Source organism: Anoplopoma fimbria, chromosome 3, assembly GCF_027596085.1.
Source record: "Anoplopoma fimbria isolate UVic2021 breed Golden Eagle Sablefish chromosome 3, Afim_UVic_2022, whole genome shotgun sequence".
Taxonomy (NCBI): domain Eukaryota; kingdom Metazoa; phylum Chordata; class Actinopteri; order Perciformes; family Anoplopomatidae; genus Anoplopoma; species Anoplopoma fimbria.
In genome coordinates this window covers 15019453-15045643 of record NC_072451.1, presented here as the reverse complement: position 1 = coordinate 15045643, position 26191 = coordinate 15019453, and the positions used below count along the sequence as shown (strand labels likewise).

General features: G+C 41.7%; 1 protein-coding gene across 1 annotated transcript; it reads right to left on the bottom strand.

Annotated features, from left to right (window-relative positions):
- Positions 1-630: 630 nt before the first annotated feature.
- On the bottom strand, positions 631-23578 carry LOC129088790 (vasoactive intestinal polypeptide receptor-like). Its single transcript, XM_054596021.1, has 13 exons — positions 23497-23578; positions 15496-15589; positions 13027-13140; positions 7520-7629; positions 7313-7410; positions 6121-6250; positions 4162-4315; positions 3178-3238; positions 2072-2138; positions 1887-1978; positions 1542-1671; positions 952-993; positions 631-849 (listed from the first exon to the last, which is right to left on the bottom strand). Exons 1-13 carry the CDS (start codon positions 23554-23556, stop codon positions 658-660), a joined length of 1344 nt encoding a protein of 447 aa, XP_054451996.1. The 5' UTR covers positions 23557-23578; the 3' UTR covers positions 631-657.
- Positions 23579-26191: the final 2613 nt, after the last annotated feature.

Here is a 26191-nt window from a genome sequence, read left to right as displayed (position 1 = left end):
TAGGACAAAGCTTGTCTCTGGTTCTGTTGGGCTATTGCTTAACATCAGATGGAAAACACTGGCCAAGAGCTCCATTTCCCTTTAATTCACATAGTGGCCATGAAAATCTTTGTCACCGCAGCATTCTGTAGTGTGTTCGTTGTAAAAGCCTTTATAGATGTTATTCTGAGAAATGATTTTCATACAGCTAGCCAGTTGGGTTTCACTTATCATGTGATCTCAACAAAGCTTTACCTAGTAGTACGAACGAGTCTGTTTGCCTATATAACAGGGTGAGACTAGCCCATATGTAAATATACAGAGACCTGCCATTTAGAGTGGTCAACTCTGTTACTTCCTGTACAAAGCTACATTACAACAGTCTGTGAAAAGGTTCTTTTTAGCAAATTAATTCTTCACTTTTAAGGAAATGATTCACCCCTTTACTAAACAGGTGTCATGTTCCTTAACTGGTTTCAGATGCATTTCCAACCTTGCAAGGAAAAACACTGATCACTCGTCATTTTTCTTGACAGGTCATGGATAAAGGCGTCAGTACTAAAATGTCACATTTACCTCCAGTAACCAAAATCAACTGCAAATGCAACAGTGAGTGTGTGTGTACAATATAGTACCCAAATGATAGAAACAAAGAGGGGAGTTAACAGTAGATGGGTTTCAGATGGCAGAGAGGTGCTCCTGACACTCAGACGCCCGGCGTGTCGTGGGGCTGCATTTGGTGAACATGGTGATCTGGGTGCTGAAGTTGTTGCCGTTGCTGCCTATGGAGGGCTGCTGGTACTTGGTGTCAGCGCCCAGGAACCTCTGCAGCATCCACCTGCGCCATTTACGCTTCATCTCCGCTTGTACCTGCAAGGGGAAACGAGAGGGTAGACAAACAGGGACTAAAAATTCGATTTAGTGACACAAAAGGACATCTAAAAGGGGTTGTTTTTTAGTTTTTATACTTACCTCACCGTTCAGAAAGCAGTACAAAACTGCAACGACAAAACCCTGAAGAAGAGAGAAGTAGATAAAACTTATCGCCTCCAAAAAACAAAATACCAGTGCAATAGCACAGCTGGGCAAACACTCAAAATGCTTGTGTATGAATAAGGACGGTAAGATTATGACTTCAACTTCAGGCTCAGACAGGAGGTTCATCATTTAGATCTCTGGGAAAAGTTCCCAGGAGTTATCATTCTGAGCTAAAAACGGTTACATATCAAGAATACTTTCCATCGCTTGGTTTCCATCATTGCACTTGGCTCTCAGCGTTCACATTCAATTTAATACTCAGTAAATCAGCAGCCTTGTTATTGCTTGTATAAGCTGTTTTCATGTAACTTTACAGAATCAAAGGATCACATCTATTTTTCTATCTATTGCCATATTTGTGGCACAAATATTTACCTAAAACACAAGATGGCAATCCTGTAAAGACAGATTAGGCACGTTAAATCCCTAATCCTATTCATCATAAAGTAGTGCCGCATTTGTCTGACATATGGAAAGATGACAGACTGGTTTCTAACACCTTGCATGCTGTGACGTGACATTACCTGAAATGACCCCAGAATGAGGTCGAAGACCATCCTCACTTGTCGGTGGATGTGGTCAGGAATGAAGGCAAAAATGATGTAGTTTATGCCAAAGAGAGGTATCAACAACAGAGTGGATTTAGCCAGCCTCCTAAAAAAAAGTGAAAAAAATGTAAAAGTGACGAGAACATTTGTGTTCACCCATAAAAGATGGAGTCAAGACTGTGTTTGTCACTATGCAAGAGAGCTATGGTTGTTGATGACCAACAACATAAAGGCAGAAAAATATTTCATTCCGTGTCACCTGATAAGAAATGACATGAAACGCATGCTTTGATAGAGATGTTATCTGCTCTGAAAACCTACGAATACTGATTGGATTCCTTTCTTCCGATGTCGGGGCAATTCATCTTCTGTCGCAAAATCCGGATTATACAGATGAAGAGGAAAAAATTAACCTGCCGAAAGAGTGTAAGACAGATTGATGTGCTTGCATTATATGGAGGTGCATATGAAATGTTGCTCATGAAATGGCGTTTTGAGTGACTCACGAGTATGGTGACCAAAATAGGCGTTTTGATGATCCACCATGGGCTGTCGTCGATTATCTCCCAGCATCTGTCAGAAGAGATAAGAGAGTAAATACAAACAATTTATCTCAAAATAACAGAATCAATTAACAAACCTGAAGGATAAATCCCTCTTATAACCGCTCACTGCTCAAATATTCGGCTCACTGTGAAATACATCACAGTACAGAAGCTAAAGACACTCTAATTTCTGTTTCACTGAGACTTTAAACTTTGCTACAAATGGGGAGAGCAGTACAGACACACAGTATCTACTAACATTTGAAATAATTCACTATTACACTATAATAAATGATAGCCTACAGTTAAATATATTTAAATATGTGATTTCCGTAGTAGCTTAATAACTGAACCATCTGCAATCCATGAATTCCAGTAGAACCAGAGGTTCTGGTGCTAACTTACTCTGCTAAGCTAGGCTAGTTACCTTTTAGCAGTGCTGGTAACTTTCTCCATCATGATGGGGTTTCGTAGTTTGCGACTGCCTCATTTATGAGGGATACCATATTGAATTACCACCTTGTCAGCTAATCAAAATGCATTTTTAAAATTACAGGAAACAGGTAGGAGAAAGTGGGTAAATTTAACATTAGCCTAGGCGAGCTGTGCCGCGCTAGCTAGCTTAAACGTAACAAAGCAAGAGTGAGTAGTTTTTCTCTTATTTTTAGAAAATGGCACATTACCAACACATACTTTAATAATTATTATATAATAATTAAGCCTTTATTAGTCCCACAATGGGGAAATTCGGTTCTCTGCATTTGACCCATCCCGGAGGAGCAGTGGGCTGCAATGAAGCGTCCGGGGAGCAATTTTGGGGTTAGGTGTCTCGCTCAAGGACACCTCGACATGTTGCCTGTAGAAGGTTCGAACCACCAACCTTGTGGTTGCGGGTCAAGCGTTCTACCTCATGTGCCACTATATGCAATATGGTTTGCATGTTGCAGATGAACAGTTCACCGACACTGAGACCAGCTATTTCATAGGTAAATATGTCTTGTTTAAAGCAGTTGTTGTGATAAGTAATATAAATAAACAAGATTAGAGTAAAGAAATTATTAACTCACCCCGGATCATTTAAATAAGCCTTTGTAATCACCCATGCTGAGATAAAGATGGTTGGAGCGCCTGCAAACAAGAAATAGAATTTGTTGTAAATTATTTCAACATTAAAATCATGTCACAGTGAGAAACTGTTTTCAAACAACACCGCATTGATTCAACACCACCAAATATCACGGTGAGCCTTGAGTGTTCACTGTTAATCTTCTGGATGATTTTATAGCTATAGTTATATTGCATTTTGGTAATGCCTATCATTTCTAACTGGATTCATATGTGCCCTGTGCCAACATTGGCTCATCCTGGGTATCTGCAGGGAAGTCAAAGGCTTGTTTCCATTTTCCTGCTAGCAGACACAACATGTCAGGCCTATTTATAGTTACTTTATTGCCGTGATCGTAAAAAAGGACAGCAGAAATTTGGAAAGTAACATTTGAATTTTGGGACCAAAGCCTTTTAAAAAGGAGAATTTAAGGTTGTCAAAAGAGCATCCCTGGTGCCAAATCTAGCTATACATACACAATATCAAGAGTTTAAGTCTAAATTCACTGATGTCCTACTTCGGGGAGGAATTATACTCACATATTATGTCTGCCATACATGCATGGATTTGCTAAATGAGCTATGTTCCTATCAAGAGCATCAAAAGCATGGTAGGATGCTTAGACCGAATTATAACAGTGGAGCGGAGTGGCAGCTGCCTGCTGCAGCTCATCTAAAACTGGCAGCAAAACTCATCCATATGCAGATGGAAAAGGCACAGCATTTTCCTGGGCATGTATAAAACCTCACTTATGAATTTACATATTATCATTTGGGGTTGTTGGAGTTAAGACAAAACAGACATTAGGGCTGCTGACGGACCTCTCTGGATGGTTGTTAGACGATTTCTGGCTGCCACTTCAGACAACTGAATGGATCAAATCTCCTTGCAAATGAGCCTGCGTGAGCTATCTGTATTCATCAATGGTATAGCGGCTTGCACGTACCCCAACCAATCAGGATGTACCACCAGAAGTACTTCCTCTCCGAGAAGAAGGAAACTGCTAACAGAGTGTGGAGATAGAGGCCCTCCACCAGCAGCCAAAAGTAACTCGCCATGACCCCGTACTGGAAGAAGACCAGCACTGCCTTGCAGCCCACCTACAGGAGAACCAGGATGGCAGTGCTTATTGCATTACCAGTGAATGTAGATAAATGCAATCCCATTACACTTCAAACGGTGAAGACAAATTAAGCTGCCAGTGGATGAGGCTGCACAGAGAATGTTTTTAGTAAATTACTCTGAAAGGAGAATTGATGACTCACTTAAGAGAATACATTCGGTTAGATTTGGCAGGTCGAGCTTCAAAAGCAGCAGTAAGGAGACAGTCATTATCACAATTAATATGAGCATGATATTAATAGACAAAACTGGCTAATGGCCGCTAGACTGATTAAATCTGCACTTGAAGTGTATTTGAGATTCATGTTAATATTCTATTACATCTAAAGCCCCTCTCAGTAGGCTACCACTTGAGGATACTGTTCTTGTTGGCTGTTTGTAGCATTACAGATACAAAAACAGTAAATGAACCGCTTAATGCTTCAGTTTTCTGACACTGAAACAAAGTAAGCAGCGTCCTGTTGGCATAAAAAAAAAAAAACTTAAAATCCAATAGACATTTATCAGTGAGGCCACACTCTTTAAGTTTCTTCTATATACATCGTATCAACAAACGCTTTCTTCTAATGTAAGTTTTCCAACTCTTTAGATGTAGTCTCAAATGTCAACATTGATCTGCACTCTCTTCCCTGTTGAGGGGAAGACATTAAACCGACGTGTCCAGGATTATACAAAATGGTGTTCATGAAAGGCTGCTAAAACCTGAAAAATGTTTTCTTTAAAAAAACTAAACATCCATGTCTACACCATGGGGAATTTAGTTAAGAATATGTGTTCTTACAAATGTCAATCTAATTTTTAATGCATTTTTTCTTCTAGTTTCTCTTTGGCTGTCCATACAACAGAATTATTTTAGGACTATTGGTACAATCCAGACTAAGTTGTGTTCTTTATTAAGAGTAAACTGATAACTGAAACTAGATATGTAGAGTTATTTCCCTTTAATATGTGGCTTACTACAAAAGTTTTTTCCATATTTTTTAGTTTAGCAACAGATGAGAGGAGCAGCAGCTGTGTTTGAACCAGGACAATCTGTGTACCCTGAAGAGGAAATAACTTCATCCATTAACATCAGCACTTAGAGATAGTAAAGCAGGTGATTTACAGTCTGCTGGTTTAATCCTCCCTGGTAATAAAGTAGTTGATTCAGCTGGAGCAAGACCTAAGAAAACACCACTGACGTCAGTGTCTTGATCAATCAAATACAAATAACATAGCCTTATTATATGAAACTGTATCTGATCCAGTAGCTTATCTTACACCTTATCTAACCTACGCTCTTATGGCGTTTTGCTTTTGTTACCATGGTCATGTTGTCCAGATGAAGTGTTTAAAACTTGATATCAAAACTCCAAATGTGATTTATTGACAAAGCTCTCTTTAGTTCAGGCTTAATGTTCAGCAAACAGGAACCCTCACAACATCCTGCTGGACAGATTAATAAGAAATAAAAACGTCAGGAGTGGAAGGGACTAGGCAAACACTGCTACACCCACAAGCACTTGAGCACCCACTCGTTGTGTAAACTCAGAGACATAGCATTAAAGTCCGTTAAGTGTGAGTGATTAATTAAACAGACGCAGTTTGCTTAAGCTAAAAGGCCAAAAACTAACAGCCGGCCGCTCGTACATCAGATGAACAAGTTCATTTGATCAATGATGGACTTTTTATGATGCAGGGAATAAAATCAATAAAATGTGCGGCTCCACTAATAAAATAAATTGACGTGTTGGCGAGCGAGATGGAGGCGTTCAGGAGCACAGAGAGTTTACAGCCTACTCACAGTTGACTGGCAATTGTCTGTCTCCCCAACGTCATATAGAACCACGTCCTTGATGAAAACAGCCACAGCTTTCAGTATGAAAGACACAAACAGATGCATGTGGATGTAGTTTCTTGTGCAGTGCAGCTTCCTGCAAAATAGGACAAATGAGCGGGTAAATTATTTAAATCAAGAAGTGAAAGCAACATGCACAACTCTCTTAATAAATTCCCCTCTGAATAAAGATCTCAAATGAACTGTTTACTGTTAAGCTCTTCATGATCATGGATATTGCCTTGCAATGTGCTCCTACTGTAATGTGCTGTTATATCAACGTCAAGCTACATGTAATTGTCAAGAAAGGCTATCTGTATGTTTCATATTGGATATAGGAGGTAGTTTTACAGTGAAATATATATTGTTCTTGCAGAAACAAGTGTGAACATCATTGACAGTCAGCACAAAGGTAAACTAGAAGAATCAGGTTTTTTTTTTGCAGAGAAAATGTCCCTAATATAAATCCTCTCTCCTGGGTGTTCTCAAACAAATGCCTTCCCGATGAGCTAATGATTGGGGGTGAATTGAATAAACCCATCGGGAGAGTCATCACAGGAGGACGGTTGCGATGAAACACGGCATCAACCAGCTGCCTGAAAACGGCGTCTGCAGCTGAACATAAACAGCATATGCTGTTCACATCCTGTTTCACTGCTCTAAAGTCCAAACCATTGGCATTTTATAACCCCGAGGTGTAAACATATCCTAAAGTTGTTTAGCCTGTAACACACAAACACTCCAATGTGAAAAAACACCCAACTGAGCAGACTGGGTTGTTTTATAGAAGCCACACACACCAGCCACTTAAACTTTTTGTTGATTAGTGCAGTGTCATGCCAACATTTGTGAACACTTTTTCTCTCTGCAACCCCAACACTGAAGGTCAAAAGGGAGCCGTGAGCAACATCAGCCCGTCTAAGTGGTTTGACTTTATGGCTTCTCGCTTTGTTTGAGAACTGTTGCAACAGCAGATAATGTCAAATTTGACGTCTTGTCCCACACAGTCTGGCAGAGTCACATTACGGTGTGAAAAACACTGTAAAACCTCTATAAAAGGCAGGAAGTCCAGGGTTTTATAACTCTAAATGATGGAAAAAAAGGTGTTTGATTGTCTTTATGCAGGGACATTAAGTAGCATTTTGATGGATATCCTTACCGAAAGAGACACAGTATGATGATGGCGATCGTCAGAGAAAAGAGGGACACGCTGTGACCGATCGTGTAACCCACTTTGATAGCGTCGAAGAACTCTCCCTGCAAAAACACATTCAGTAAAGCTCATCTGGACTGAGTTTGACATCTAACATGAAGTCACAGCCCCAGCACATAGGGCCTTGAGAGTTTTGAACTCTGGTTGACATACCGAAGTATTATCATCCATGGTGTTGTTGGGATTATATCCACAGTCCATTACGTATGAGTCCATGCTGATTGGGGTCCAGCCACCCTCAGTGCAGGTCTTTGACAGGTTACCTAATGAGCAGAGGGACAGAGGGAATATTCAACATTACTCTTGCAAGAATACAACTAATTTCTCCGGTAGATTCAATGTGTTTCAATTAGAATTCATTATTTATATAATCACAATAATAATATTGTGTGCATGTATGTGTTGGGGGAGGAGGACTGTATGTGCCACAAGGCAAACCTTCTACATTTACTCACACTTAATTATGTCACACTAAGATGTATGTGTCTCGGTGGAATACTCCCGTATACTAAAAGGAAATGGAAGGAATGACTGAAGGAGATCAGTCGTCCCACCGGCTCAGACATGCCGGGACGGTTCCCATGTGTATTGGCCTCCATCTGTGGCTTAATTACTCTCAGGCTGTACACACAGGAGGCCAGCAGGGATATATTTTTACTCTTGGGGGCAGAAGTTAAAGGTCCAAGTGCATTAGAATGACCATAAGGAAGGAAGAGGGCACTTTCATCTGAGAGGAGATTTAAGTAGACAGTACAGTACAGTACAGCAGACTAGATCTCACTAGAGTACAGTAAAGTAGAGTATGGCACAACACAGTAGACTATAATTTACTGGAGTACAGTACAGTATAGTTGGCTAGAGCTCATTAGAGTACTGTACCGTACAGCAGACTAGAGCTCACTAGAATTCAGTACAGTTTAGTAAACTTAAGCTCACGTCAGTAAAGTAAATCAGACTACAGCTCACAAGAGTACAGTACAGTAGACTGGAGCTTATATAATAATAATAATAATAATAAGGTAGTACAGTACAATACAGTAGAGTTAAGGAGAAATTAGTAAAGCTATTTATAACTATGTAGAGTGCAGAACACTACAGCTCAGTAGGTTAGGACTCAGTAGAATAGAGCAGAGTACATCTCAGCAGAGTAGAAACCAGTAGAGTACAGTTGAGTACAGTAGCCCAGAGCTTAGTAGAATAGAACAGTATAGAGCTCTACAGAGATCAACTCTACAATACAATAGAGCTACTCTAGTCTCCTCAGTAGACAAGAGCTCTGCAGAGTACATGAGAGAAGAGATCTTTAGAAAACAGTAAAGTAGGGTCCTGCTCATTAGAGTAGGGTAGAGCATCTAGAATAGAGTATAGTTGGGTACAGCTCAGTAGAGTAGAGTAGACCTCGGTAGAGTATAGCTCTGAAAAGTACAGCTATAAACTAGAGCTCAGAGTAGAGTTCAGAAGTCTAGAGCACAGTAGACTAGAGTAAATCTCTGAGGTAGAGTAGAGCTCTGATGCTTGAGGATGCTAGAGTTCTGTATAGTACACTGAGTTCTCTAGAGTGTAGAGAATAATAATTAGTTCTATAGAATTAGATTAAATGTATGGATTGAATGAATGGATACAGAAGCCAATTGAATCAATTCAAAGATGGTGGCATGGCAAGACCTTTGTTTCATCTCATCCGGCTCTATCATCCCATGTTATCTTGTCTGTCTCATTAATCTGTCAAAAGAGTCTAAAATGCCAAGAAATTATTTTATCAAACTCAGAAAAGCATTTAACCATCAGATCATGTAACCTCCTTAAAAAGTGCTTCATGTGCATATGTTGGACAAAATATAAAGCCATAGAAGAGTTTGACTTTTTTAAGATGGCCTAGAATTGTTCCTAAATATCAGGAAGAAAATGCATCAATGTTCAGCTGGGACACTAATCATTATTTAGATTGAAACCCTTTTTTACAACATCCACAAGGCATATCTAATCCTGTAACCAGTAGTAAGAAGCACAGATTGACGTCTCTGTCTCTTATTGTGTCCTATTTTTTTGCAGCATTTCCTCACATCCTTCCCTTTCAGTAAATCAAAGGGTGCTGCGTGTGTTGGCGAATTAAAATGAATCCTTGCACTGAATGCTGCTATACACATTCCTCACATTTCCAAATCGTATCCCTCCGTGGCCACTATCAAATCAAGACCTAGTTGGTAAATGACCAACAATCCAAAGTCTTAGAATGTTTTGGCATTAAAATATGGTCAGCTCAAAAATACCTGAGCGTATTGCAGAGAAGATGGAGGCTTAGCTTCCTCAAACAACATGACAAGACACAAAGGCGATGATAAGCCCCTGCTGTTTCAGCCCATGCCACCACTGGATTTGGCTTGTTTGAGGGATTGCCAGAAGAATGCTTTCATCATCCCCCCAAAACATGACTGCAAGGATTTTCAGTGTCATGCACGACAACGAGGAGAGCTCAAACGAGTTAATCACGTCTCCGTCATTATTTTTATTCTCAAGACTTTCTTTTTAAATCTTGGCTTTTCTGTCAATATATGTAAGTCAAATGCCTAATCTTTCCTAATTATATCTTGGATGAAGATTCATATTAGCATGCAAAGATTAGCTTCAGCTCAGCTGATTATTATGGCATGTAGGTGAAACCATTGACAGCCAGGCACTCTGTCACTGTGCTTGCATAGAGGGTGTCGTCCGTGTTATTGAAAGAGATGAATGACTGTGTGTGTGTGTGTGTGTGTGTGTGTGTGTGTGTGTGTGTGTGTGTGTGTGTGTGTGTGTGTGTGTGTGTGTGTGTGTGTGTGTGTGTAAGACCTAGGCCTACTAGGTAAAGAGTTCATGAGAATGGCAAACTCTATCTCAACAAAATTTACGACCTGAATCTCTGTGGCGCCATGTTTCGTAATGCTTGTTTTTTGTGTGTGCTGGGCTTTTAAAATGAATAACTCAGGATGTGTCAATAAATTGCGTGTTACGGAATTGACTGACGGGGAATAGATTTCATAAAAGGGCAATTTCTTTTTACACTGTACCAATTTCACAAAAATGACAGTTTCTTGAAAAGTATACATCAAGTGTCTCTAACGTCTCAGGGTTCTGAAACCTTTTCAAGATAGAATGACAGCGGTCAAGTTCCACAAACAAGGTTGTTTTTCTTAGTTCCTGCAAAGCTTACATTTCTGACTTGACTGCAACAGTAATTTACAATGCACATAATCCCAGACTGTTCATCATCATCCCTTAATTAGGTCCTCTTTACATGACCTGAGAGGGCAGGATTAACCATGAGACTAGTTTGTTGATTTACTGCATAATTGATGTCATGAGCATCAGTACAGCACAGGCCACTGACACTTTAACCTGGTCTCTGCATACTGGAGGCGTGTTGATTCTGTGAACCTTTGAAATGTCGGTGAAATATACCTCTTCTGCCTTCAACCCCACAAATCTTGAGATTCCTCATGTGTCCCTTCTCCTCTCTAGGGTCACACTATCTCGCATCTGGGTTACATCACAGCTTCCCAGAAAACCCCTCTCCTCCGCACCGAGCCTTCACATGCTGATGATATATCCTCAGCTTTGAGCCCCTCTCATGCCCTGAATATGACGGGGAAAATACTGTCTGGATTACAGGGGCAGGAACGCCCTCTCCATGTGCGCAGAGGCACTCAGGTCTGTAAAAGCCCTGCAATCACTTACAGCTGAAATCTGTGACGTTACACTTGTTCAAAGCACAACAATGGTGATTAAACATCTATGGGTTGAGTTTGTGAAGTTTTCTGACCTGTCAGGTGTCACACACACAACTAAAGACAGGAATAAGCTGACAGACATATAAGAGTTTTCATCAACAGACACTGTTAAATGCGACGTAGAAGAGGTCGCATTGCATCTTAATTGATTTCTTAGCAAAGCTACACGCTATAAACGCAATATTTAACATAATGGCAATTTATATTATTTTAGGCCTGTAATTGAACAGGTTAGCAAACAATATATTCATTCGGCTGACACAAATCACCTTAAGCATTCAAGTGGAGTCATGTTTCTTGCCACCTGGTGAAAGTGAGACCAAAATTCACTCTCCAATTAGCTCTGTTTTGGTCTCCTTCAACCACTGACAAAAGAAAATACACTGCGTCTTAGCTGCTAAATGTTACAATGTGCTAAATACTACCATGATACAGTAGCTAGTTACTAACTTTGTTTGTTGTTTGGTACTGTTGTAGCTGCCAGCCTCGTCTTGAATCAAAGTGAGAGTCTGTCGGTGTGAAAAACGAAACAATATGCTAAAAAGGGCTAAAGAGCTAAAAGGCTCCGTAGACCTGAATAACTTCCAAGTTTGCATAATTCTGTGGCTTTGTCACTACAGCTGACACATGAGAGTCTTCACATAGTCTTCTCATCCATTGTTACTATAAAAATATATGACAAGTACAGCTTATCAAAGAACTATATGCCTACCAGTGTTTCTTCAAGCTAATTACAAGATGCTTCAACAAAGAACATTTCTCAAGGCACTAAAGTTGAAATTGAGGCCTCTCTGCCAGCTGCATACAAATAGATAACTCAATCAAAACTTACAGCGTAATTACACTGAGGAGACTCGGAGTAGTAATTAATGGAGATATAAGACACTTTGCAATTCAGGCAATAAATCCTCAAGAGAGTGGTTCCTCTTATTACTACTGCAACTAATTCCCCCGGCTTCTCATAGATTAAAGGAAGACAAATAAACAGAATGTGTCTTTGATGCATGGAGTGGGAAGTTGTTTTTACTCAGCTCTGCTATGTGTTTTCAGTTTTACTGTGTTCTGTGTGATATATTAGTTGGTGTGATCATGGTCCTGAATGAAATCATGAGTATGAGCACCTGTGATGCTGCTCTTTGCACTTTGTCATTGCTATTTCTGGTCACAGACGTGGAGCGTGATGATACTGACAAGGACTCAACAGCCTGGCATGTTTGGCACTTCTCTGTCATTCTTTTAAATGTCCGTTACATTTCTACTTCCTCCAGGAATAGTCATGATTTACATTCAATTTAGAGTTTAAGATTAAACTTAGACTCAAGGATATGGATCTACAACCAGCTACAGGGAACTGCAGAATTAGGTGATAATTCTCTGTGGGTTTGTCAACATGAGCTACCTCTTTTAACATTAAACATATTCATTTGATCATTTCTCAATATAAAATATTGATTGGAGCAGCTTTAACAAATCTTCCTAAGGTGTTTAAAAGAATAATAGATACATTTAAACAGTTATTGAGCACTCATTGGCTTATTTGTTTATTTACACATTAATCTTTCTTTTTATTAGTATTTTATTCTTCCCGTTTTATTTTTAACTTCTCTGTAACAAGTGTCAATGTCCATTTACGTTTATCAGTTTGTCTTCCTTGCATATGTGTAACTTTGTCCAGATACTGCCTCGCGGGCTCATGCGATCACCCACTGATGCATGACATTGTCCAACTTCTGCCAAATGACCCCAAAACTTTGTGAGATTGCAGTCCATCACACAAACAAATACATCTATATAGTCACTTGCTTGCCTTCCGTCCCTATTTTTTTTACTCTCACACACTCTCTTAAACACACAGACAGATACTTTCATGGCCTATATAAACCGGATTCTTACGTGTGGAAATGTCCCCAGAGAAGTAGAAGAGATATTTTGGGCAAGGGATGGTGACCATTTCTCCAACATCAGCACTGGGCCAGCAGGTGATCTTATCCCACGTTCCGCTGCAACCTGACCGAGGGAGAGAGAGAGAGAGAGAGAGAGAGAGAGAGAGAGAGAGAGAGAGGCCAAAAAAAAAAGGCGTGTTCTAAATTGTCAAACATAGAAACGCCACATGCACCAAAACAACAACATAGACCAGCTGTGAGATGACTCCGGTCCAGTGACAAACAGCAACCTGTTTCAGGTGAAGGTTCCCATGGCAGCGAAAATGTGTGCATGTGCTCGAATCAGCTGTGGTTACAGCCTCGGGTCCATGACAGTGGATGACCTGAGTTAACACGCCGCCACCATGACTATAGAACAGCTCCCCGTCCCTCGTTACAAACTGATATTTGAATTCAACAGACCACTGGGACTGTCAACAGAGTGTTTGGTCTCCAGATGCAGACGGCACTTTTACATTTTACATTACAGTCACTTAGCAGACGCTTTTATCCAAAGCGACTTACAGGAAGTGTATTCAACATAGGTATTCAAGAGAACTACTAGTCACCAGAAGTCATAAGTGCATCTCCTTTCTTAAACAAGCATCTTAAAGCATAAACCAGAGCAAAAGTATAGTGCAGAGGCAAATTACTACGAAAACAATAATTGCAACAGACTAATACGAATATAATAAGTGCTACAAACTACTACGAATAGGATAAGTGCAGTAAACGAATACGAATTCAATAAGTGCAGCGAACTGATACGAATACAGTAAGTGCAACAACTAATACGAATGCAATAAGTGCTACGAGGAAGGCTCAGGGTAGTGCTTCTTGAAGAGGTGAGTTTTCAGCCTGCGCCGAAAGATGGGCAGCGACTCTGCTGTCCTGACGATCGGCCGCAGGGACCTCTGAGCGACGGGGCAACCAATCGCCCCGAGGCAGCAGAGCGAAGTGGTCGGGCAGGGGTGTAGGGCTTGACCAAGGCCTGGAGATAGGAAGGAGCTGTTCCTTTCACTGCCCTGTAGGCTAGCACCAGAGTCTTAAACTGGATGCGAGCTCTTACAGGGAGCCAGTGTAGAGAACGGAGAAGGGAAGTTGTGTGGCAGCTTTCTGGACAAGCTCCAGAGGTCTGATGGCCGACGCCGGGGCTCCGGCAAGTAGTGAGTTGCAGTAGTCCAGGCGGGAGATGACCAGAGCCTGGATGAGCACCTGCGCCGTCTCCTCAGTGAGGAAGGGGCGAATCCTCCTGATGTTGTAGAGCAGGAATCTGCAGGAGCGTGTGACGGATGCAATGTTTGCTGAGAACGACAGTTGGTCGTCCAGGGTCCTATCCAGATTCCTCACAGTCCGAGTTGGCGTCACCACGGCATCATCAATGGTGATGGACAGGTCTCGTGCGGGCAACCCTTCCCCGGGAGGAACAGTAGCTCGGTTTTGTCCAGGTTGAGCTTCAGGTGGTGTGTCGCCATCCACTTCGAGATGTCAGCCAAGCACGCAGCAATGCGTGCCTCCACTTGGGTGTCACCAGGAGGAAATGACAAGACCAGCTGGGTGTCATCGGCATAACAATGGTAAGAGAAGTCATGCGAGCGAATAACAGAACCCAGAGATGTTGTGTAGAGCGAGAAGAGAAGAGAAGGGGGCCCAGAACATCCACACCTGCTCACCATTTTATCACTACGAGAAATCAGTTTAGTTGCTGATATTTGCACCATCGCGCTCTGGATTTGGCCGCATTTACATTTAATTATATCTATAGGAAGCAAAACAATATCTAAATTCAAAAAAGATAATGAGTATTTAATGACTTTTTCAATATGTGAAAGCAACCAGAGTATCTTGATACATGCACTTAGGATCAAGGATGATTCGATTAAACACCGAGGCAATAGAGGCTCAATAAAGAACGATTATTTCTCTGCGGAACCAAATTATGCTTTGAGGATGCAACACGCCACTTAGCAACATGTAATTCCAGCTTCATCAACAATAAATTAAAAAACAAATCAACTAATTGACTGTCATTGTTGCTTCTCACCACTGTACTGTTTGCAATAAAATGTAATATAAAAACAAGTAGGGTCAAATGTGATCAATTAGAAAGTTTACTTTGAAATTGAACCAGGCCTCATGTGACAGCAGGCTGGCATCAGATGGAGAACAATATTCAGCTATGCAAGGTATAATGAAAAGGGAGGGAAACCGTTGTTGTCTTTAGAGCTTGTTGTGTCACTTCAATCAAAACCTACTTGTGGATTAGAATAGTTGCAGCCAGGAAAATAAAGACATGTAGAACACACACACACACACACACACACACACACACACACACACACACACACACACACACACACACACACACACACACACACACACACACACACACACACACACACACACACACACACACACACACACACACACACACACATACCTGTTGTTTTGTTCTCAATCTGAGCCTCACACAGGCCCCTTTCCTTGTCTATCTCCTTCACCATGTCACACATCTGACTGTGCGCTGCAAACACCTGCAAAGGGAACAATACACACATGTTTATCTGTTCATCTCTGCATGGTGACATTTGAAAGTGTCAGTCTCAGATCATTTGTCTATTAGTGACAGGTATGAGTTGTGCTGCATATGCGCTCTCGACAGCTTTTCGCATGTCCGCCGGGGTCTACCTGAGATGAGCACCACCTGGGCCATTAATCTCTCCACCCGGCGACACATGGCGGACACAAAATCAATCTTGACTGGATTCAGCCATCAAATCCCTCATATTTGCACGTGAGGGCGTTTTGGAAGACCTGGAGTGAATCTTCAACCGGTTCAAGGTTGAAGCTGAATCCATAAGGGTTCACCTCCAGAGAATGTGCGGACCATCAGCAGGACCACAAGATTTATTGCTGGCTCTTAGATGAATGAGTCTCCTCTTTGTGGGCATTAATCAGGTTGGTACTATGTGGCTATTGTTAGCCATATGACTCAATACTCTCCCCCCCTAGAAGGTGACTCCCCCATTTAAGTTATGATTTATCTCGCTCCGTAGGCTACGGAGCACGTCATACGCAACTTCACCCAGGGTGCACCTCTGGACTAGGATTGGAGAATATGCTGTCAGTGATGGATCAGCGCTGCCTTAAGCAGTGCACGTTGGAGTATCAGGAGAAAACTTCCTGCATTCCATCATCATGATCATGTTCATCATTTCTACTCTCCACCGCCAGCGATAACAACCCATCTCTTCCTTTGCTTCATTTTTCAACACAAAGGCGCTGAAACAGGCTGCCAGTTTGCACAAATGAAGATGCAAAAAGCCAGCACGCTATTCTAAGGGCGTTCCAGCATGAATCATACATTCTCCTCTGCAGGAGACGGTCGTGGATGAAGACACTACAGACACCGAGTACAGAGGCAGGCTAAAGGAGGTCATCGCTGTAGGGGGACCTTGTGACTTCTCCTGATTAAACGTTAGTGGATCAGCCGGGACATAAAAACACATGAATGTCACTGAAAAAGGAATCACAGCCTGTCTTAATGCTTTGCTTTGGTGCCTAATGTAATTTCAAAAGGTTTTGCCTGAGGGTGTTGACACACAAAGCAGAGGATCAACCTGGCAGGAGTGAGGAAGAGACCGGTGAAGGGATGATGGGAGAGGAAGTCAATCTTGATTATTTTCTTAAATGAGCTCAAGTTGTAATATTATTTATTCTGAAATGTCTTCAAATAACAAAAGCAATTATGATGAGAAAATAAACTAAAGCCAAATATAAACTAGGTACATCATTACTAACTAACTCCTCCTCACAGCGTCCCATACACGTTGAAAGGTTAATGCCTCGAGCTTCTTATTGGGGCACATTGGTGCGCCCCGCATCCAAAACTGGTTAAGGCGCGCACCAGCGTGCGCATCAACTTGCTTGAAGGCAACAATCTTCTTGATAGACCTGCGTCAACCTCAAAATAGGCGAACAACGACTGCGGTCAAGCCAGCCGCACCTCAGGTTTGCCTGGTCAAACTAGCCGCCGCTGTATTCGGAGTGTGCGATTGCTCCAATACTTACGGTAATGCAATGGAATATATATCAGCCTTTTTCTTCAACTTTGATGTGGGATAAAAACACTTTCTTCCATGAGTAGTTTATGAATCTAATATTTTTGGACAGAATACTTCTTGGAATGATTGCAGAAATACTATGAAGTATTTTTACTGTGTACTTTTTGAGTAATCCAAAATCAAAATCCCCCACAGAACAAGAATATGCCATTTTGGCAAACTTTGATGTTGAATAAAAACACTTTCTTCCATAAGTAGTTTACGAGTCTTATATATATATTGAATAAGTACTTCCTAAACTATATGCACAAATAATATGAAGTATTTTTACTGTGTACTTTTTGAGTAATCCAAGGTCAAAGTCTCTTCAGGAGACCAAGATTCAGCATTTTCTTCCAACTTTGATGTGGTATTTAAACACTTTCTTCCATAAGTAGTTCATGAGTCCTATATTTTCTGATTAAGTACTTCTTAACCTGTATGCACAAATAATATGAAGTATTTTTACCGTGTACTTTTTGAATAATCCAATGTCAAAATCCCCTCCATAAAACAAGAAAAAGCCTTTTCTTGTCAACCAAGCAAATATTGCCTGGACTGGTGGAAATACATTTGTAGGCTGGTGGAGTGGGTAGAGCAGGGATGAGGGTGAGGGTGGCTGACAAGATGAGCAGGGAAGCTGGGGGCTCTGCCCTCCCCATATCAGGTTTTCTTGGCTTTCCTTGATTGCAATTCTTTACGCCAGCGTTGCAATGCTACTATCTAAAAAGGTTGACTTTCCGGGCCACTTGGGTTGAGTAAAATATTTTTCTTTTTTGTGAGCATTTCTTTTTAACTATGACATTGTAGATCTACATTATTGAAGCATCACAAAATGGTGTTACAACAAATCATGAACATGAAGTTGTGGGATGACATAGGTGTTGTTTTTCATTGTCTAGCGGAAATTAACAGGGTTGGTTCATTACATTTTTGTAATGCATTGCCAATTTGAATAGAACAGAATCAAATATTTTTGGGATGTTTTGTAAGGGGATATTTTTACTTAATACATCTAATAAAGCTAAAACGTAGTAGCACATGTGCCATTATTACACTTTTAACATGCATGTCCATTTTAAATTAGAAAGATGTATTTCAAAGACAAATTTACTATTGACATTTTTATAACATTCACAAGTAAAATAATTATAAGATATTGTGACGTCACAAGTGCGGCTGGGGTGGTGCAAGGGAGTGAACACAAAAACGTTTTATTCTTTTATAATTTAACAACTTAGGTAGTTCTGTTATCCAGACAAAAATACAAAACAACAAAAAGCATCCAAGTGGAGATAACGGTTTGTTAAACTGAATAACGTTAGAAATAAAAGTCAACTTAGAGTGTCCTCGGTTTCACTGGCTACCGGGCCTTCTTCCTTTTAGTTCTTCCTCGTTGGGCCGTGTCCTCCAACTATCCAGTCCACGTGTGCTCTCGATGCTCCTTCCAGCCATGTGCTCTCTCTCTCCCTCCCCCTTCGTCTGTTTCCTGCAGCCCTTAAGTCCTTCCTCAATCAGGTGGTTTAAACACTCACACCTGGGGGAGTGGTGAGGCATTCTGGGAGCTGCAGTTTGTAGATCGGCGGCAATTTTGTGGTGTGGCTGCCGATCTCCAAAGGGAATGTATCACCCATCCACTACCTGGCCCCTTGTGATGCCACAATATATATTTGAAAAAACCCCAATATGAACACCTCTAACTATTTATTCTACTAATTCAAAAATGTCAGTGATACTTATTACTCAATAAATAATATATGTACATAAGCATATGAGATGAACAAATATGATAAAAAAAAAAAAAGATTAAAAGTGTAATAATGGCACATGTGCTACTACGTTTTAGCTTTATTAGATGTATTAAGTATTAAAAAAAAAAAAAAAAAAAAAAAAAAAAAAAAAAAAAAGAATTGCAATCAAGGAAAGCCAAGTGATGGTTGAGTAACCATCTCCGAGTGATGGTTGAGTAACCACCTCCGAGGCATCTGCCTGGACCACAAACTCCCGGCTGAAGTCGGGGGCAGTAAGGACGGGTTTTGAGCACAAGGCCCTCTTCAGGTTACCAAATGCTTCTTCTGCTGCCGGGGTCCATGTCACCATCCGGGAGTGTCTCTTTGTGGTCAGTTCTGTAAGAGGGGCCGCTATCATAGCAAAGACAGGAATGAACAGTCTGTAATAATTGGCCAGGCCCAAAAAGGATCTCACCTGCTTCTTTGTCAATGGTTTTGGCCAGTCCTGGATAGCACGGAGTTTTGCGTCCTGAGGTTTGACAAGGCCCCGTCCGATGGTGTAGCCCAAGTAGTTTGCCTCACTGAAAGGCAGCTTGCATTTCTTGGGGTTCGCCGTCAAGCCTGCTTGTCGGAGGGACTCCAGGACCTTCTGCACACGAGGCAAGTGACTTTCCCAGTCTGGACTCTGAATATCCACATCATCCAAATAGGCAGATGCATACTCTTTGTGGGGTTTAAGTACCTGATCCATCAAGCGTTGAAATGTGTCGGGAGCTCCAAACAGTCCAAACGGCATCATCCGGTACTGCCACAGACCTCCAGGGGTGGCAAAGGCCGTCTTCTCCTTTGACCCTGCAGACAAGGGAACCTGCCAGTACCCCTTAGTTAGGTCAAGAGCAGTTATGAAACGAGCATTGCCCAGACTCTCAATAAGCTCATCGACGCGAGGCATGGGGTATGCATCAAATTCCGACACTTCATTTCCGGTTCTTTTGCCTCTCTAGGGGGAAGGCAAGTAAACAATGTCTCTCGATCATACCATTTCTTTAAGAGGTTAACATGGTAAATTTGCTCACCTTTACGCCTCCCGGGTTGCCGTATTTTGTAATTGACGTCCCCTACTTTTTCAATTACTTCATAAGGCCCCTGCCAAGTAGCCAAGAACTTACATTCCACCGTGGGGACCAGAACTAGGACTCTGTCTCCTGGTTTGAATTATCTGAGTTGTGCTCCTCGGTTATAAGCGGCACTCTGATCTCTCTGGGCTTTCTCCAGGTGCTCCTTCACAATGGGGACCACCGCTACCATCCTGTCTCGCATCGCCCCTACATGTTCGATCATGGTCCGGTGCGGACAGGGTTGCTCCTCCCAAGTCTCCTTGGCTATGTCTAAAAGACCCCTGGGTTTGTGGGAATACAACAGCTCAAAGGGTGAGAAACCAGTGGAAGACTGAGGAACTTCTCTTACCGCAAACAGAAGGTAGGGGAGAAGCTGGTCCCAATTTCTTCCATCTTTGTCGATTGCCTTCCTCAGCATGGCTTTGAGAGTCTTGTTAAACCTCTCCACTAACCCATCCGTCTGGGGGTGGTACACCGAGGTTCTCACCTGTTTTACCTGCAGCAGCGAGCACAACTCCTTGGTGACCCTGGACATAAAGGGGCTCCCTTGGTCCGTAAGGATCTCTTTTGGAATCCCGACACGGCTGCTGAAGAGGAACAGTTCTTTGGCTATTTGTTTAGCATTCGCCTTTCTGAAGGGGACAGCTTCCGGGTACCGGGTGGCATAATCTAATATGACCAAGATGTACTGATGTCCTCGAGCACTCTTGTGGAGGGGACCCACAATATCCATCCCCACCCTTTCGAACGGGGTTTCTATGATGGGCAAAGGGACAAGGGGGTTCCGATACGTCGGTTTGGGGGCTGTGATCTGGCAATCTGGGCAACTGCGACTCCTGGCCAAAAGAACCTTTGTAATATCCTTTCCTTCATTTTCTCTACCCCCAAGTGAGCTCCTAGCAAGTGGGTGTGGGCTAGCTGCAGAATTGTAGAGCGATGAGGTTGGGGAACGAGGAGTTGCTCCACGACTTTATCATTAGTTTTCACTACCTGATATAACAGGCCATTTTTTACTGCAAAGTGAGGGTAGGAAGGAGTTAACCTGGTTCCCACCAAAGTGCCCTCTAGCACCTGGACATTTCTTAAGGCATTACCTAGGGTGCGGTCCTGTAACTGCGCTGTTCCATACTGACCTCTAAGAGGTGGCCTTTCCAGAGAGCCAACACCGTCATTTCCACTTAGTCCAGGTTGAGGTTCAGGGTCCATAACTAGGGTCTCTATAATGTCTGTGGGGCTGCTCTTGTCTGGTTCCAGTCACCTTCTCGTCACTCGTAGTAATTCGTGCATTTGGGAACGGGGAGTTACCCCACCTTGGAAGGTCCAGTTATGGAAACGTTGAGCCCTGCCAAATTTAGTGAGTCCATAGCGACTCAGTATCTTCCCCTTTAACTGGTCATCATTTTTATAAATACTGGCCTCTACATCTTGATAAGCTTTAAGAGCCTCACCCGATAGAAAAGGAGCCAGGAGTCCCACCCACTGAGTCTTTGGCCACTCCTCCCGAGTGGCTGTAGCTTCAAAGGCATGAAGATAGGCTTCCACATTGTCTGTCGCTCCCAGTTTCAGGATGAAGTCAGCCACCTTTGGTTTTGACCTGGGTAGGTGTTGAAGCTCCTGCTCGTTCAGGTGGTTAGCCTTTACTTGCTGTTGCAACAAGGCTGCACCAATTTCTTGCTGGGCCCTCTGGCTCTCCAACAGCATCTGCACCAGTTGCTCCATTTGGGTTGAGTGGTCTTTTGTGTGAAGTCCTGAAAAAAACTGAGTCAATGCTTCAATCTCTTCACTCCCAATCCTCAGCACTTAAGCCCCAGTGCCCGCATTCTCCACCATCTGTGACGTCACGGGAGGTCACAAGTGCAGCTGGGGTGGGGTGGCGCAAGGGAGTGAACACAAAAACAGGCAAAAAGCAAAAGGTCCTCAGAAAAAGCGAAGTTTTATTCTTTTATAATTTAACAACTTAGGTAGTTCTGTTATCCAGACAAAAATACAAAACAACAAAAAGCATCCAAGTGGAGATAACGGTTTGTTAAACTGAATAACGTTAGAAATAAAAGTCAACTTAGAGTGTCCTCGGTTTCACTGGCTACCGGGCCTTCTTCCTTTTAGTTCTTCCTCGTTTGGCCGTGTCCTCCAACTATACAGTCCACGTGTGCTCTCGATGCTCCTTCCAGCCATGTGCTCTCGCTCTCCCTCCCCCTACGTCTGTTTCCTGCAGCCCTTAAGTCCTTCCTCAATCAGGTGGTTTAAACACTCACACCTGGGGGAGTGGTGAGGCATTCTGGGAGCTGCAGTTTTGTAGATCAGTGGCCATTTTGTGGTGTGGCTGCCGATCTCCAAAGGGAATGTAGCACCCATCCACTACCTGGCCCCTTGTGATGCCACAATATATATTTGAAAAAAACCCAATATGAACACCTCTAACTATTTATTCTACTAATTCAAAAATGTCAGTGATACTTATTACTCAATAAATAATATATGTACATAAGCATATGAGATGAGCAAATATGATAAAAAAAAAAAGATTAAAAGTGTAATAATGGCACATGTGCTACTACGTTTTAGCTTTATTAGATGTATTAAGTAAAAAAAAAAAAGAATTGCAATCAAGGAAAGCCAAGAAAACCTGATATGGGGAGGGCAGAGCCCCCAGCTTCCCTGCTCATCTTGTCAGCCACCCTCACCCTCATCCCTGCTCTACCCACTCCACCAGCCTACAAATGTATTTCCACCAGTCCAGGCAATATTTGCTTGGTTGACAAGAAAAGGCTTTTTCTTGTTTTATGGAGGGGATTTTGACATTGGATTATTCAAAAAGTACACGGTAAAAATACTTCATATTATTTGTGCATACAGGTTAAGAAGTACTTAATCAAAAAATATAGGACTCATGAACTACTTATGGAAGAAAGTGTTTAAATACCACATCAAAGTTGGAAGAAAATGCTGAATCTTGGTCTCCTGAAGAGACTTTGACCTTGGATTACTCAAAAAGTACACAGTAAAAATACTTCATATTATTTGTGCATATAGTTTAGGAAGTACTTATTCAATATATATATAAGACTCGTAAACTACTTATGGAAGAAAGTGTTTTTATTCAACATCAAAGTTTGCCAAAATGGCATATTCTTGTTCTGTGGGGGGATTTCGATTTTGGATTACTCAAAAAGTACACAGTAAAAATACTTCATAGTATTTCTGCAATCATTCCAAGAAGTATTCTGTCCAAAAATATTAGATTCATAAACTACTCATGGAAGAAAGTGTTTTTATCCCACATCAAAGTTGAAGAAAAAGGCTGATATATATTCCATTGCATTACCGTAAGTATTGGAGCAATCGCACACTCCGAATCCAGAGGCGGCTAGTTTGACCAGGCAAACCTGAGGTGCGGCTGGCTTGACCGCAGTGAACAACGGACGCACATTGAACAACGAGCCAAAGTTCAAGTCATGAGCAGAGTCAGAGGTGTTGTAAATATACTCACGGGATGCAGCAACATGCAGGGGAGAAGGATGAGAACGCTCTTTGAAACCGTCACCAACATGTCCTTCGGAGTAGTAGAGGCTTTGAATATATAAAAAAAGATAGTACAAATTAAAAACGCAAAAAGAAGTAAAAGAGTGATAATCCTCCTCAGGTTGATTCGGGTCTCCTTGCTGACTCTGTTCCAGCGCTCTGATCGGAGTGAATGCCCCGCTCCTGACGTCCTCCTCCTTCTCCTCCTCCTCCTCCTCCTCCTCCCGCTCAGGCTTTAGCATGAACAACCATCGAGTAACCAATGAAATAATCATACGTGAACGTCAGTAGATGAGAGTGTGGGAACAGACAGAAGGGAACTACTGGACTGGACTGTCAATAAATTAATGTCAAGACGTGACTGCACCTTTGTTTTATTTTCTGTTGAAAATTTGTGATAACCAAAAGTTTTATCAAGATATTTCACACACAGTGGTGGAAAGTACATTTAATCAAGTGCTGCACAGTAGCCTACTTCAGTACATTATGAGGTACTTCACATTAGTATTCAGTTTTATACTTTACACAATTCAAGGGCAAATGTTGTACGTTTTGTTGAACAGCTTTAGTTACTAGTTAATGTGCAGATTATAGGAATTTACACTTTATAAACACAATTTAGATATAGATTAAACTAGTGGTTTCCACACTTTCTGGCTTGTGACTAACAAAAACAACAGTGTTTGTTCGGGTCCCTAGTTATGTTTCTGATGCCCACAAGTTGTTTGACATTTATCCTCCAAACCCTTCAAATGGTTTGATTAAAAAAAAACTGTAGAGGGCCAAACTGGCGCACATATGTTTGTGAAGTGGCTGCAGCAACGACGTGGAGAACAGAGAGTTGTAAAGCTCATAATTCATTCAAAACAGTGTGGAAAGACTGAAAAATATGTCTGCTCCCTCTGGAAGTTGTGCAAGGGTGAAAAACAGGCAGCGCTTCATCCATCAGTGTGCATAGTGTGACGAGATGAGGGCGGAGTCATTTACTCCCATCCATGAAGAATACATGTTACTGAAAACAACGCACAAAACCGGTCCTTGTTCGCCATAAACAGACTCCTACATTGGCAGCAAATACCTTACCTTTTACTGGTCAGCTTTTACTATCAGCAGTTGTCTCGCCGAGGCTTATGAAAGCTTTGATGGATGTCAGACTAACCTTCATCTGTGATGAAAGTTAATGTTTGAACTGTCGAGTTCTTCTGGATGATGCTTGTGGAATTTCAGGACAGATGCTCTTTTCCATCCCAGGTCTGTTGCTTTCTGAGGCCTGATCTGTGTATGCACACTTACTTCTAAGACGGAGCATTTGAACATTGCACAACATTACAGTCCAGAATGAGTTAATTTGTAAGCAATGCCAGTAAGTAGGAATACCTCAGTCAAATTAATTAATCATCTACCAGCCACTACAGCAAACAATTGAAACTTTCTCTGCTGGAAACTATGAAAGATTTGCACTATCACCAACATCTTCCTGTTTGATGCCATAAAGCAATCATACAACTGAACAAATGTAATGTGGTGCCAATCAGAGGCTGCAAGGGTCTCATATACAGATATTAAAGCATCAATCACTCAAAATGAATGAGTAAATCATTTATTGTTGGTAATTGTTGCAGGAATTCTTAACACACATACAGATCACAAGCTACCTGTGGGATACACTCAGGTGATGATATCAATGTCTGAAATGGCCTACAAGCTGTCAATAAACCTGCTAGATATTTAAATGGAGGCAAAGATGGTGGTTATGAAGGTGCACAAAACGAATCATCTGAAATGGAAGAGTTCTGAGTTGAGTACAAGGTTTTGTGTGTCAGTGTTTGTTTTTCATTTTTCAAGGACACACAGCCTCCTTACGTAAAAGGTTTCTGATGCGCTTTTGTTTAAAACATCCATTATTATTGGATAACAACAGCTCCTATGCCACTCGTTCTCCATTGTCTTGAAATAATGTTATAAAAGTAGGGAAATAGTGCAGAAAAATAAATAGTTTGGCAGGAACATCTAGACTGGCTGCTGTGAAGCAGTGCGTCTTTTGTCCGCTCTCACTCATCAACGAAAGAAAGGGCCAAAGGGAGTGTACATTTTTTCAGGAAAGACAGAAAGGATGATTCAGGGAATTTTTTTTTGCTGATGAAATAAGAATAACAACCATTCACTTGCCAAAGAACATTCATTAGACGAAGACATTATGCCAGACTTTTCATTTTCTCCTGATGTACTGCTCTGTTTGGCATCAATCAATTTAAGAAGCCACTGCATGTCTCCACGGAGACATGAGACAGTCCGTGTTGTGTCATCAGACGGGTTTGTTCCATTCAGGTTTGGAGACGCTGCACCGATGTTGCACATGTTTGAGCGAAAGGTTTTCCAACAATAAGAAAACTGACATCATTATGTTGAATTGAATGCCATTTTGCTTTCAGTGAGCAGTCAAGGACATATTGAAGAGGAATGAATCAGGATGAGCATTAGGTAATTAAAAAGCAGCTCTATGAAGGCATTCTTCAGCGGTGTATCTTCTCTCATCTCTTCTCCAGGCATCAGGTGTTGAATTAAACTGTAAAGTCGTCGTGTCGGAGATGCCCTTCAAGAGTCCCTTCTATCTGTGGACCAATAATGGTTAAAATCTTGTGAATTTCCTGCATTGCAGAAAC

Bases quoted from the DNA above. Each gene is read 5' to 3' on its own strand.
- LOC129088790 (XM_054596021.1), bottom strand. From the start codon at position 23,556: ATGTTGGTGACGGTTTCAAAGAGCGTTCTCATCCTTCTCCCCTGCATG. The intron at 15,590-23,496 runs GTGAGTATATTT...TTCCCTTTGCAG, and splicing joins CCTGCATGTTGCTGCATCCC to GTGTTTGCAGCGCACAGTCA. The intron at 4,316-6,120 runs GTGAGTAGGCTG...GTTCTCCTGTAG, and splicing joins CAGACAATTGCCAGTCAACT to GTGGGCTGCAAGGCAGTGCT.